The 14,721-nt window shown below is 44.0% G+C and overlaps 3 protein-coding genes across 3 annotated transcripts; all 3 read right to left on the bottom strand.

Annotated features, from left to right (window-relative positions):
* Positions 1-233: 233 nt before the first annotated feature.
* On the bottom strand, positions 234-740 carry LOC128123401 (keratin-associated protein 1-3-like). The gene has a single exon (XM_052759772.1). The coding sequence runs from the start codon at positions 738-740 to the stop codon at positions 234-236; it is 507 nt and encodes a 168-aa protein (XP_052615732.1).
* Positions 741-6,895: 6,155 nt separating this feature from the next.
* Positions 6,896-7,312, bottom strand: LOC128123244 (keratin-associated protein 9-3-like). The gene has a single exon (XM_052759441.1). The coding sequence runs from the start codon at positions 7,310-7,312 to the stop codon at positions 6,896-6,898; it is 417 nt and encodes a 138-aa protein (XP_052615401.1).
* A 3,980-nt stretch (positions 7,313-11,292) lies between these two features.
* LOC128123245 (keratin-associated protein 2-1) lies at positions 11,293-11,685 on the bottom strand. The gene has a single exon (XM_052759442.1). It carries the CDS (start codon positions 11,683-11,685, stop codon positions 11,293-11,295), a length of 393 nt encoding a protein of 130 aa, XP_052615402.1.
* Between the last annotated feature and the right edge of the window lie 3,036 nt (positions 11,686-14,721).

The raw sequence follows: 14,721 nt of genomic DNA, 5'->3' as shown, positions 1-14,721 counted from the left end.
TTTTTCCATGGCCTTGGGAGCCTCAACCCTTGTAACATGGGGGAAATCAAAAGGAAAACTGGTTTTCTCATTTTGGGGTCAAATTTGTATTTTATTATTTTCACAGTATTAGACAAAAAAAAAATGTTCTGTGAGGCCAACAGTTTGGTGGCCCTCCCTCCCCCAAACACAAGCCAAATCGAAGTTCAAGAACGTGTTAGTGGCCGAAGACTTGAAAGTTGAACAGTTGGGTCTTAACAGCTGGGCTGGCAGCAGCTGGGTTCAGAGCAGCTGGGTGGGCAGCAGTAGCAGCAGCAGGCTGGGCGGCAGCAGGACTGTCCACAGTAGGAGGGGCGGCAGCAGGAGGCCTGGGCATGGTGCAGCTGGCAGCAGGTTGGGGGTGTGCTGCTCACCACGCAGCAGGGGGGCAGGCAGGTGCCCTCCACGCGGCAGTCTGGGCGGCACCATCTAACGCGGCAGCTCACGCCTCCACTGCCACCCTCCTGGCCACTGCCAGTTCCACAGCAGCTGGGCTGGCAGCAGCTGGTCTGGCAGCATGTGGGCTGGCAACAGCTGGTCTGGGGGCAGCTAGGTTGGCAGCAGCTGGATTGACAGCAGCTGGGCTGGCAACAGCTGGACTGGGAGCAGCTGGGCTGGCAGCAGCTGGACTGACAACAGCTGGGCTGGCAGCAGCTGGAGCCACAGGTGCCACCAGTGGAGCATGTGGGAAAGCCACAGAAGCTAGTAGCACAGCAGGCCATCGTACCAGACGTTGCTCTGTGCTGAAGGTTTCTTTGTTTGGAGAAGTTTTTTGACTTTGGGTGGTGACTGCCACTCCAGTCCTTTTATAATCCTTGGCTGGCTGCTGTTTCCCTAATTTCCAAAGTCTCTTCCTTGTTTATATTTATATAATTTTCCTCTAAATGATAATTGTTTTTTCCCGAGTTACTTGTTCAGTCTCCTGAAAGCCTGTAAAAAGTTTATTTTATTTGGCGTTCAATTAGGCCTCTTAACTACTGGGAAGTAGTCATTAGCGTTCATTGGAAACACAAGCATGGATCACCCATATTTGCTATAATTTTCCTATTGCCAAAGGATGATTAGCTAATTCTGCTCCTACTTAAGGAGAGTCAAAATTACTCAGTGTTGACCCTTGTAATTGGGTCTTGAATCTCACATGGGAGTTTAATTCCTTTGTCTGTTTCCTTTGGCTGAAAAGCAAAGGTGGGTTCCACTGGACAGAACAGATTCCTTCTCTGCACCTGGAAAATGGGAACAGATAGTTACTGGTAATGCTTTTTGGGCACTTATCATGTTCCTAGAGAACCGACCATACCTGGTAGCAATCCATTTCATTTTCCCGGCAATCCTAAGCATGGGGCTTACTGCTGCTCTCATAATGCTGGGGAGGAAACTGAGCTGTCAACAGATCAGTTCGGTGCTTTTGTGGGACTCCTAACAGTGGGAAGGGGTGTCTCTGACTCTTTCGGTTGCCCTTGGGACCCTTTTCCTCCTACTGGGTTGCCTCACTCAGCCCTGATATGAGGGTTTGTGCCCAGTCTCATTGTGACTTGTTTTGCGGTCTTTGGTTGGTATTCCTGGGAGGCCTGCTCTTTTCTGAAGGGAAACAAAGGAGGAGTGGATCCAGGGAAGAGGGAGGTGGAAGGGAGACTGGGAGGAATGAAGGGAGAGGATGTGTTATATGAGAGAAGAATAAATTAAAAAAGGACTAACTAAATAAATAAACAAATAAATAGGGAGAGAGAGAGAAAGAGAGAAAGAAAGAAAAAAGAAAGAAAGAAAGACAGAAAGAAAGAAAGAAAGAAAGAAAGAAAGAAAGAAAGAAAAAAAGAAAGAAAGAAAGAAAGAAAGATCCTTAAGGCTACATAAAACCAAGTGGTGAATCTGAAGTCTGAGCTTCTATCATCTGACTGAGGATAAAATTTAGTTTTCTTTTTCCATTTGTGTGTGTGTGTACACATTCGTGTATGTGAGTGAATGCATGCATGTGCCATGGAGCTCCTGTGGAGGTCAGAAGCCAACCCCAGGTGTGGGTCCTTGCCTTTCACCTTGTTTGAAACAGGCTCTCTCGTTTTCTACAGCATGGGCCAAGCTGGGGGATCCTCTTGTCTCCAGTTCCCATCTCTCCATAGACATTCTGAGATTACAGATCCCTCTGGGTTTATGTGGATCCTGGGGAGTCAAACTCAAGCCCTCACACTCTGTGGCAAGCACTTTCCTCACTGAGCAGTCTCCCCAGCTTCTTCGGTTAGCTAATGTTTCACCTTAGGTGCTTGGAACGTGCAGGTGTCCTGATAATGATCTCAGGGGCTGTTTAATTCATGTTGAAATTCAAATTCAGCAGGATGCTTGGTGCTAAAGATACCGATCTCGGGTATTTGAGACATTGCGGTACATTGTTGATAAAAGGCCCTGGAGATAATGGCATTATGCATGGCATTATTGTTCCTGCCTTTTCTACCTTGGCACTGTTTTCAAGAGCTCCCTCAGTACAAGATTTAAGTCAACTTTCATGATTACGGACTTAGGTAATTACTTACAATGAAACACAGTGCTCAAGGGCCAGCAAGCTGGCTCAGCAGATAAAAGAACAGCTCACCAAGCCTGATGACCTGAGTTTGATCCCTGGGAACCATGCGGTGGGAGGAGGAACTAACTCCTCCTACTGCACCTCTGTGCACGTGGGTGCACACATGATACATCTAATAAAGCAGTTACACAAATGTCACTTAAAGTTTGAGAGTTCTACTTCTCTGCCATAAAGTGAAGATGAATCTGAACATCCCCTTACTAACCTCAATTAAATCAAGAACACGGATTATAGCCAGACTCCGCCCCCTGCCCCCCACTTGAGTCTATTTCTTCTGTATTGATTTCCATGGAAATCAAAACAGATAAAAATATTCATGATGTTTCTCTTTGTAGATTTTTCTATCCTTGTTAAATACCGGGAACTTGCGTCTGTGTCTTACTGGAAATGCGGGTGTCTGGACATTGATGTTATAAAAATCATCCTGCTTATTCTCTTATATTTTCACGACTTCATTTTGGAGGGCCCAGACCACTCCTGTATGGTAAGAACAAGGGACTTTTGGACTTTTATTTTTGAATACTTGACCCTCTCTCTGCTTAAGAGTGGTACTGATGTTTGAGTGGTTTCTGTGTAAGACAGCATGGTCCTGGTTCTGGGGGGTTCCCCAACTTTCTTCACCCTCACTTCACTGATGCTCTGAACCAGTCTGATCTAATTCTCTCTTACAGTTCTGAAGGATAAAGTGTGGTGGTTGATACACCAGCCAAGTGAATGCACCATTCCTGCCCAGGGCATCCATGCTTTTGTGCTTTATAGTTTATCCAGGGACCTCAACCAGGCAGCAAACAAGCCTCAAAGACTTCCTCTCATCCCCAACTTTCTAGCCTTAACCAAGTAAGAAGGTCCTTCTTGAGTTTTCTAAATATCAACCTATGTCCTTTGGATGCTTCTGAGTTGAAGTCCTTCTAAGTAAAAGATGCCTCAACTTTTAACTCTCCAGTTGGAGACAGGAGACCTATATTTTAGGATGTGGATTTTGGATATTGACCGTGTTGTAAGCCCATTAAGCACAGGTGTATAGGTTGTGCCTGGATGTGGGGCTGTGTTCACACAGAAGCAAGTGTGTACCATTCTTCATGCCAATGTACTGTATGTCTGATGAGCTGTGTCCCCTGGGTATATGCTGACTTCAAGGTGGTGTTTTTCTAATTGTTATGAAGTTGTACTAGGGGAGGCCTCCTTTACATTTTACAAATTGATGTAAAACTCATATATCATGAAAGAACCATTTTAAAGTGTATAGTAAAGGGGTATTTAGTGCATTTTGTGTATGTGTGTGTCTTGTGGTTCATGTGCACAGGAGCGTGTGAGTGCACACTCCTCAGTGTGTGGACATGGAGAAGGCCAGGGGAGGATATGAGCAATCTTCCTCTATTGCTCTCATCATCATCATCATCATCATCATCATCATCATCATCATCGGTGCGTGTGCAGGTGTGCACAGGCCATGGGGTGCATGTTGAAGTAAGAGAACAACTTTGTGGCATCTGTTCTTTTCTTCCATCTTCACATGGATTCTGGGGATACAACTTGGGTGGTCAGACTTTTGTGACACCAAGCCACCTTTGCTGGCGCCTCCGTTTTGTTGTTGAGACAAGATCTCTCAGTGAATCTGAAGCTCTCTGTGTGTTGACTAGCTAGATGGCCAGAGTGTTCCTGGGGTCTGCCTGTCTCAACTTCCCCAGTGCTGGCAATACCAGCACGCACGGCCATGCCTGGCTTTTCATATGGGCACTGGGGATTTGAACTCAGGTCCTCTTCCTTTCACAGCAAACACCCTTACCCACTGTGCCATCTTCTCAACCTCATGGCACATTTTAGACCTCTGATGTCCAATCTCTTTAATCACCCCTGAAGAATACCCTATAACCTTCAGACAATCACTTGCTAAACGCTGCTAGTCATGACCTGTAGCTCACCACACTGATTCTATGACCAAAGATTTTATCCCATGGAATGGAAGCTCCATTGTGTAGCTTTTGTTTTGGACTTGTTTTACTTTAGAAACACCTTTTGGAGATTAGAGTAAGAATGGTGATAAGATGTGACCAACATTGTGCTCTGTGTTCTGCCTCGCAGCACTTGAGAGGATTGTATAGGTACAAAAATACAGGTTAGTAGACTGATACTTTCTTTCATCATTTTCCAAAGTACATATCGAGGATCACTAGTTACAAGACACTAACAGGTGAGATAACAACAGCAAACATCCTGGCTTCATCAGTTTGGGCATGATGGATCGAGACGGTCTTACTGAGGTCATTATGCCTTAATGTTCCAAGGCAGCTTATAAAATCTTCAAAATGACAGTTGTCTGGGTTTGATTTGCTGCTACTACAATAAAAACACTCTGACCAAAAGCAACTGGAGGAAGGAAAGTGTTTATTTCTGTTTATACTTTCAAGTCACAGTCCATCCCTCAGGGAAGTCAGGACAGGAACTGAGGCAGAAATCATGGAGGAACAAACCAAGTCACCTCTTGGCTCACTCTCAGCTTATGCTTAGCTTGCTTTATTTTCTTTTGGTTCTGGGTTATTTTTATCTAATTCTTTTTAGTGTTTGAAAATTTCATAAATGAATATTGGAGTATTGTGTTAACATCATATCTCCTCCTCCTCTCTCCTCCAACTCCTCTCATGCCCCACCCCCTCAAATTCATAACCTCTTTTCTTAAAAATAATGTATCTCTTACTGAGTTGAGTCTCTTTAGTGCTGCTGGTATGTGCTTGTGTGTAGGGCTGATCACTTGGGATTGGATGACATATAAGGTAAAAGGGAATTGTTCCCAAAGAAAATTATTTCTCTCTTTCTCTTTGGAGCCATTGATTGCTTATACTCTTCATCTACGGGCAAAATATTGAGAACTTTTCCCTATCTAGAATTAATACCCAGAATATACAAAGAACTAAGAAAGCAAATAACCCAATTTAAAAAAATGGGCTATAGATCTGAACAGAGAGCTCTCAAAAGTAGAATTTAATTTGGCTAAAAAATATCTTTAAAAGTATTCAACGTCTGTAGCAATTAGGGAAATGCAAATTAAAACTACTTTGATATTTTCATCTCGCCCTACTCAGAATAGCTAAGATCAAGAAAATAACTGACAAGCACTGGTGAGGACGAAGGGAAAGGGAACCTTCATACATTTTTGGTGGGACTGCAGCCTGGTTCAGCTTGCACTCTTACACAGGCCAGGCCACCTGCCTAGGGATGGCAGTGCCCTCAGTGGGCTGAAGCCTCCTACATCAATTAGCAATCAAGAGAATTCCTTACAGGCATACCCACAGGCCAATCTGATCAAGGCTTTTCTTCATTTGAGGGTCCCTCTTCTCAGGTGACTCTAGAGTGTGTGAGGGTGACATTATAAACTAACCAACAACAATAAAGCGTATAATATTATTGGATCATTGGGTACTTTTCCTCTTCTGATGTCTGAGGATAAGGCCAGCATGTCATCTGTTCATGAGATGATCAACACATCTCTCCCTGAAAGGGATATCACCCAGTTTTCAGATGAGAAATAGATGCTCAGGCGAGTGAAGTGACTTGCTCAGTAGTCATGGGTCACGGCTTACAAGCTGTGGCTAGAAACATCTAGTGCTGTTATTTTGTCGTCTTGAGTTTATGGTCTTTCATTTTGCATTACACCTTAGTATCCCTTTGATGTTTGAAAGCATCATCTGTAGAGTCACACGTGAGTGACTGGATGTGCTTGGCAATGCCTCAGACACCCAAATTACACAGACTTCCTATTTGTAAAATGGACCTTTTGGAACACCAGGACCACTTCGTTCAGGTAAGGGTCCTCATGGTTGTTGTGTTTTTTAGTGATGTATTTTGGTTGCAGAAATAATGGGTCATTTAGCAGGAAACAAAGAAAAAGAGTTATTGAAAGAACAAGGATAGTTAAACAAAAAAAATACTGTAGTGCCATGTTGAGACTTTGAAAAATTCCAATCCCCGCTATTATTAACAAATCCCAAAGGAAAGAAAGCAGTGACAATAACTTCTTATCATTGAAGAGATCAAATACTTTTTATTAAATACAAGTCCCAATAAGCTATTGTAATACTTCTGGTGATACTTCTGGTAATGTATTACATGCCCCTCTCCACATTGTAGGGCTTTTGTCGGTGTTTAAGCCAGCAAAGACGCTGGCTCCTTCACGGCAAATGAATTTACCTCCTGGGAAATTCTGTAGCTGGGACAGTAGCTGAGTTATCAAGACTAAATTAGGTTTCTAGGGTTATAGGCTGGTTCATTTTGAAGTGTCATCCTCTCAGGATTCTTGTCAGAAGATTTTCAACAGCTGGGCTCAGAGCAGCTGGGCGGGCAGCAGTAGCAGCAGCAGGCTGGGCGGCAGCAGGACTGTCCACAGTAGGAGGGGCGGCAGCAGGAGGCCTGGGCATGGTGCAGCTGGCAGCAGGTTGGGGGTGTGCTGCTCACCACACAGCAGGGAGGCAGGCAGGTGCCTTCCACGCGGCAGTCTGGGCGGCACCATCTAACGCGGCAGCTCACGCCTCCACTGCCACCCTCCTGGCCACTGCCAGTTCCACAGCAGCTGGTCTGACAGCATGTGGGCTGGCAACAGCTGGACTGGGAGCAGCTGGGCTGGCAACAGCTGGGCTGGCAGCAGCTGGGCTGGCAGCAGCTGGAGCCACAGGTGCCACCAGTGGAGCATGTGGGAAAGCCACAGAAGCTAGTAGCACAGCAGGCCATGGTGTCGGGAGTCGGTTGGAGAGCTGTGAAGTTGAGATGAGTGTCTGGCTTTTGGCTGCTTATTCCAGCTGGGGCCTTTTATAAGGCTTGGGCAGTCGCTCTGTGACAGGGAGCATTTTTATCTTGTTACTCTTAAAACCAGATTTTCTGGGGCCCCTGAGTTACTTTAAACATATTTTAAATTGGGTGTTTCCTTGTTGCTCAGCTAATGCTCATCATATATGTTCATCTGAGGTAGACACGTTAAATGCTTTATGTCCAAACAGAGTCGTGATTTCCACTTGAGTCTTGGCCTCAGTTTTGTGTTTGTGGTCATGGGCACCTGACAAGGTGACTCTCACCTGTAATTATAACGACAGGGACACACTCGCCAAATCTCAAATATACAGAAAAGGACCATTGATCCTGGGTTGTCCTTCAAGAAGACTATCTTTATGGTTCTGTTTTTATTTTATTGCTAAGATCACTGTTTCTACATCATTGTGTAGAAAGTTACACATAGAAAGATAAGTTACACATTAAAAGGAATTCACAGATATCTCCAGATATTTTTTGTATGATTTCTGTGAGCTCTTCTAAACTTAAGACATTAATATTTGAGGACTCATTTGTCACTCAGGAGAATATATGGAACAAAACTTGCTGCACTCCAATTTAATTTAAAGAAGAGGCTAAAATTTGTAATCAGTGAGTGGGGAAAAGCACCCACAAAGCAGTCAAGAGAAACTTATGCTTCCTTATGATAGTTTAAAATTGATGTTTGTGGATCATTTGGACAGTGTTCCCCAAAGGCTTTCAATTTATGTCATTTTATGTTATTACACCATATGCCCTGCAAAAAGGGTATTGAACCAAATGGGACAGCAGCATAATTTACAAAGAAGAGTCAAGGAGATGAAAAGAATCAGGAAATACTGTCTCTCTGGTTCATAATGTTTGTAAGAGGGATTAAAAATGGGTTATTAATATGTGTTAGTAGGTACAAAAGCAAAATTTTAGGATAAATCTTAGCAAATGAAAAGTAAAAATCATTTCTGGTAGTCGACAAAAACAACGTGATTTTTCTGCTGTATGTTTAGGGTTACATGAGGGGACATGAAAAATGTGTAGTGACCAAGAGTCATTTTTGCTTCAGTGATGGGCTTGTTAATCCTATGCATATAAATTCAAGCACAAAGTTGGCTTTTATGAGATGGGGATACTGTTTTGGACAGTGGTAAGTTTATGTTGGAATATTGTTCATGCTAGTTTCAGTAAAGATGTATGCTCTCTGGTAACCATGGTGATAGGCATGAAGTTGAAAATAGTTACATGTAATCATTGAATAATGGAACGAAAAAACAATAACCCATTTTTTGACCACTTGACATTTTAGGTGTAGAAACCAATACTGTTTTCAATGTGAGTGTCACAAGCTTGTTCAGTTCTACTAGTCACAGAACACTGAAGGGTTACAAAGAAAGAGAATAATTATCTGCCTCATATTTTGCTCTGGTGCACAAAGCTGTGGGGTATCAATAGGATTGATGAATTAAAGGAATGAGTTAAGAAACAGAGCCATTCATTCTCAAAGTCCTAGACCAGAACATTGGTGTTGTGGTAGGCATGAGTTTTCATTTTACCTCAGCATCAACTGTTGAAAGAACACCGTGATCTGGGAACAGAGAAATTCGTAGACGTTAAATGAGCATTTGTACACACAGAGAGAAGAGATGGGTGTGATGGTCCCCTCCCCCTTCCTAGACCAGATCTTTATATTTTATGACATGCTGCTTTCCAGGTTCAGTGTGTATCAGTAAAACTCGTTGTGTGGTGCCTTTACTTTAAATACTTCAAGAATATAAACATGAGGTGTTGGGTAGGCTATACTACAGAATAAGAATCTGAAACACAAAGCAAAGAAGCATAAATATGTTAAAACCATTTTAAGCATTTTTAGCCCAGAGTTGAAATAAGTCACATTTGCTTTCTAGTTGTTTCTTGTCTCCCACTTTAAATTTAATGTACCTTCTGGTTTTCTGTGTGTGTCACCTTCATTCCCTCTCTCTCTCTCTCTCTCTCTCTCTCTCTCTCTCTCTCTCCCTCCCTCCCTCCCTCCCTCCCTCCCTCTCTGTGTATGTGTGAACATACATGTTCAGGTTTTTGTGTTTGTGCATGAATAGGGAAGCCAGAACTCAACCTTGGGTGTTACCCTCAGGAGCTGTCCATGTTATTTTTTTTGAGACAGAGTCCCTCCTGGGGACCTGGGGCTCGCTGATTAGGCTGTGTCTCTCCCTGGTACTGGGACTGCAAGCCTGTACTACCATGTCTGACTTTTTCCACGGGTGCTTAGGAGTTGAACTCTTGTTCTTGCTCTTGCATGGCACTTTTTCTGACTGAGCCTTCTTCTCATCGTCGTTAAAAGCTCCCACAGATCATCCCAGTACCAGCTTCTGTCCTGCCATGTATGGACCCAAGGCTTGAAACAGCTCCTTAGTGCTTACTCACAAACTCCATTGGCTGACAGGCAAAATATGGTAAGTCTCTAAACAGTCCTTCCATGGCGGCTCCTCGTGTATCCAGTGCTCTAGACAAAATGTATGGATGATCCTTGAGGCACTTCCCTCCATACCTTTGTCTAGACTGTTTCCACTGATGAGAAAGCTGCTCTCCTTCTAATCTGGAACAGCAACAAAACTTAACTCATAGAAGATACTAACATTTTTCAAACTTTCTTTCTAAACAATACTAATGTCTTTGTGGATACTATATGATATATACATCTCATTTCTCATATTCTATTTAATTGGGTCAAGGTAGATATGACTCATCTCCCCAGAGGCTTTTAATGAAAGAAAAAAATTAAGCTGGAGAGATGGCTCAGTGGTTAGGAGCACTGGTTGCTCTTCCAGAGGATCTGGGTTCAATTCTCAACACTGACAGGGCAGCTCATCACCACCTATAACTCCAGTTCCAAGGAATCCCATACCCTCTTTTGACCTCTGAAACACCAGGTGCACACACACACACACACACACACACACACACACACACACACACACGACAAATAGACATACACACAGGCAAAACATCCAAACACATGAAATAATAATAGTAAAAAACAAAAGGACATACTTTAATTTTTCTTTTTCTTTATGATTATTACATGTATACACACACAAATACATAAACACAACTTCATGTGTTGCTCATGTGTATATGTTTTAGAGATGACCACTTGGTATTGAATAACCAATAGGGGGCTTGTCCATGGGGAGGATCGTTTCCTCTCTCTTTTAGTAGTAGTCATTAATTGCCTATAATTTTTCACTTAGGTGTGGGGACTTGTGAGATTTTTGAGGGGGAAGCTTTTAAAAACCTCAGCTGAATGTTTCTCATGGTCTATGCAGTTTGTGGTAAGCAACCAAAATTTCTTTGAGACCTAATTTTTAAAAAAAACGTGAAGAGGATGCACTCCCCTCCTCTGATAGGTTGGCCATGCTCCAGCGGATGGCCCTGTACCCATGCAAATAAATGCAGCACTAATGGGACTCAGTGGGTTACCAAAAAACAGGCGTGAAGCTGTAAGAGGCTCATGGTTGTGGGGAGGGGAGGCTGGTCTGGAATTGAAGAGGGGAGTGTGGGAGATAGATGTGATCAACGTAAGTTGTACATCTGTAGAAAATTCTCAAAGAATAAATTAAAATAATGTAAAAGGCACAAGTAAGTAAGAGCAAAGCAATGTTTTGTGAGGCCAAAGAAGAGAAATTTATTAAAAAAAATAAACATCTTCAAAAAGACCTTAGACCCAAGAAGGAGAGAAGGACAAAGCCTGCTAAAAAGAGGTGCACAAGCCTTAATGGAAGGCTCCGGGCCTCCATTCACAAGCTGGTTGATTTAAGGCATCGGTGGCTCAGGGCAAGAGGTTAGAGAGAGAGAGAAATAGGAACACGACTATTTTCCAAAGGGCGGCAGCTTGCCCCAGGTGCTCAGCTCACTGCTCAGCAGCAGGTGTTGCAGGGGGAGGTCCTACAGGTGGTGCGGCAGGGGGCAGGCTGGCAGCAGGGGGGCCTGCAGCAGGGAGCCTGCACAGAGATGGGCTGGCAGCAGGTGGAGGCCCAGCAGCAGGGTCTGCAGACCACAGCTGTGCAAGAGGTGGGGCAGCAGGTGATGGGGCGACAGCAGCCCTGCTGCAGGCTGCAGGGGTCACAGCAGATGGGGCGGCGGCAGGGCTCGCAGATGGGCCTGGTGCAGTGGGGCACGCAGGTCACAGGGCGGCACACTGTGGTCTGGCAGGACACTGGGCGGCAGCAGCAGGGGTCTCTGCAGCAGCAGGGCTGGCAGCAGCCTCCACAGCTCTGGGAGGAGAAGGATCCACAGCAGGAGCCGGTCATGGTGGGTGTCTGGGCTGGAGTGGGGCTGAGAAGTGGAGAGCGGGTGGGTGTTCTCAGGTGTGATGTCTCTTCTGGGTCGGGTCCCTTTATATACCTGGCTGGGAACTGATGACCCCTCTTGTTTATCTTTTGACTAATTAAGTCAACTTCTGTTTGAGTAACGGTTGAGTCATGGTCTCATTAAATGATTCTTACTACATCTCTAAACATGAACATCTTACACTCACTGTTCACTGTGAAAACTTGAAAATCACAGCCATGAGATGACGGAGTGCCATTTGACAGAAAATGTTCGGGTTTACGGAGTGGAGTGTGACGTTGTGGTACACTCACCCACCGCGTATTGATCAATCCAGGAGGCAACCTGCCGTCATCGTCATCGTCTCAGACATTTCTCATTCCGTTGTGCTGAAAACATTCCTAATTCTGTCTTCTAGTTTTGATGATGCAATATTGTTAATTACAGTCACACTTTGTGTAATGGAGCACCGGGACTTTCTTATCTGACTGTGATTTTACCTGCGGACCAAGCTCCCCCAGCCCCTCCCACCGTCTCTTTGGGCTCATTTCTAGTATCAGCAATTAAGGTTAACCTGGAGCACATGGCCACAAAAGAACTCAGTTTTCAACATAATTCAGTAGAGTGAGGTACACAGATTGGTGACTGGATTCTGCCCCGGAAGCACCTGTCTGTAAATGACACAGGCACTATGCATGTTGATTGAAGAGATTCATTAAGAATACATTTATTTACCATTAGGTGTAAGATACTATAAATTGTTTTGCTAGAACAGCAGCTCATATACAGAAAAATCAAAAGGTAACTTTTAGATGTGTTTGATTTTATTTTCTATGCATGAGTGTTTTGCCTATATGCATATATGTACCATGTACATGCCTCATCCTCTCAGAGGTCAGAAGAGGGCATTGGGTGCCCTGGAACTGCAGTTACAGATAGCTCTGAGTCACCACATGGGTGGTGGGAATTGAACTTGGGTCTTCTGCTAGTAGCAAGTGTTCTTAAATATTGAGCTATCTCTATAGTCTTCCAAAGTTTATTTTTGTAAATATTATTATTGCATTGTATTAATATATTGTAAATGTATTAAAAGAAAGCATCTAAGGTCACTGTGTGCATCTTTATTTTCTCCAGTTCAGGATATGTTCAACTCTGATGCTACTGGTCACAGGGAACTAATTTTTATCTCTAAATCATATTTTGTTTGTTTGAGGCAGGGACTCATTACTTAGTCCAGGATGGCCTTGAACTTATGATCCTCCTGCCCCAGCTGCCCAAGGGTTGAGATTACAGATATCCACCATTAGGCCTAACTGGAAATGTGGCTCTTGTATGCATGTGTTGGTGTATATATGAGCACATGTTGACATGTGTGTATGTGTATGCAGGGGTACTTGCGGAAGCCAAATATCCACGTTTTCCTCTCCGTGCTTGACTTTACTTTTTGAGACACGGTCTTTTACCTGAACCTGAAGTTCACTAATCCTGTCAAATCATCTGGCCATCAAACTCCAGGGGCCGACCTGTCTCCACTTCCTCCCGAGGCTGGAGATGCACAGCTCTTACATCAGTGCTGGAGGTCCAAACTCAGATATCAGTGCTTGTGTGGCAAGTACTTTACTCACAGAGCCCTCTCCCCAGCCCAAATGCTGTGGGGAGATTCTCCCTCCCCCTTTGATATCCTATGACTATCAAGTGAAATGGTGGAAGTTTTCTTTCTACACTGCAAAGGTATTATTCAATACAGCTTTGAGGGGGGTGGGGCAGGCACAAAGGAAGGCTCCCCCATATTTGTAATATTGTAGCTCTGCTCAAAACACACTGGGCAGGCTGCTTCAGGAAGGGCCTCCTTATTTCCCAGCTTTGCTTACTCCTGAAACTTTCCAGGCAACAGCTAGATTATTTTAGAATCTCTCTCTCTCTCTCTCTCTCTCTCTCTCTCTCTCTCTCTCTCTCTCTCTCTCTCTCTCTCTCTCTCACATGCACACACACACACACACACACACACACACACACACACACACACACACACACACAAGTGTGCCTCAGGCTCTAGGATCTAAAGTCACCTCAATGGTAATTAAAACCTAATTTTACTACTTTTAAAGGAACTGTAGTACCATTGGTGGCATGCTTGCCTAGCACTCACAAAGCCCCAGGTTTGATCCCCAGGGCTACATATACAGTGGTACACAGCTATATCCCAGTGCATGGGAAGTGGAGACGAAAGGATCTGGAGTCCAAAGTAATCTTAGGCTACATAGCAAGTTCAAAGTCAGCATGGGCTAAGTGAGACACTGTCTCAAAAGGAAAAAAAAAAGTGGATTAACTATTTCCACAACCAGGGAGATAGAGGAAGGAGAAATGTAGATGTGTCTCATAGATAATGATGCTTCACATACTTTGGGTTCTTTCTTTTGTTCATAGGCATGATATGTCTTCTTCTTCCCCTCTTCCTCCTCTTCCTCCTTCTCCTCCTCCTTCTCCTTCTCCTTTCTCCTCCTTCTTTCCAAATCAGTAACCTAAATAAACAGTTGTATCTTTGGTGCACATTGATTACCAGATTTCATGTTGTTGTGGAATCGCATGGTTAAAATTTTTCCTTTTGCAATGGGACTCTCCTCCAAAGGCACAAAATGCCAACTTAACAAGATGAATCTCCCTGCTACATATACTTCTCATCAGTTGTCCCATAGGGATTTTTTTTTTTGATTCTTATATAAAGATCCACAAAAGGATAGAGTCTGAGAATAGCTCAGTAAACTCTTCAGATGTTTGTTTACTGTAGCATGCTTTTCCTGGCTCCCTAGTGCATCCTCGTTTTCAGGCTGAGGACATATGGTTCCCGTTCCCATTATCCACGACACAGGGCTGTGAGGACTCGGCTGCTTGCCTTGGCACCGGCAGCAAGGCAGATGCTGCCTTCGGAAACCACTTGTCCTAGAAGGCTCGGCACTCAACGAGGCTCTGCCACTCACTGCCTTTGTGTCCTTCGGTCACCTAACTGTGCACATCTG

This window comes from Peromyscus californicus, unplaced genomic scaffold (genome assembly GCF_007827085.1).
Source record: "Peromyscus californicus insignis strain IS unplaced genomic scaffold, ASM782708v3 Scaffold_3__1_contigs__length_106647218, whole genome shotgun sequence".
Lineage (NCBI taxonomy): Eukaryota > Metazoa > Chordata > Mammalia > Rodentia > Cricetidae > Peromyscus > Peromyscus californicus.
This window is presented reverse-complemented; position numbering and strand designations above follow the sequence as displayed.

Bases quoted from the DNA above. Each gene is read 5' to 3' on its own strand.
- LOC128123401 (XM_052759772.1), bottom strand. From the start codon at position 740: ATGGCCTGCTGTGCTACTAGCTTCTGTGGCTTTCCCACATGCTCCACT.
- LOC128123244 (XM_052759441.1), bottom strand. From the start codon at position 7,312: ATGGCCTGCTGTGCTACTAGCTTCTGTGGCTTTCCCACATGCTCCACT.
- LOC128123245 (XM_052759442.1), bottom strand. From the start codon at position 11,685: ATGACCGGCTCCTGCTGTGGATCCTTCTCCTCCCAGAGCTGTGGAGGC.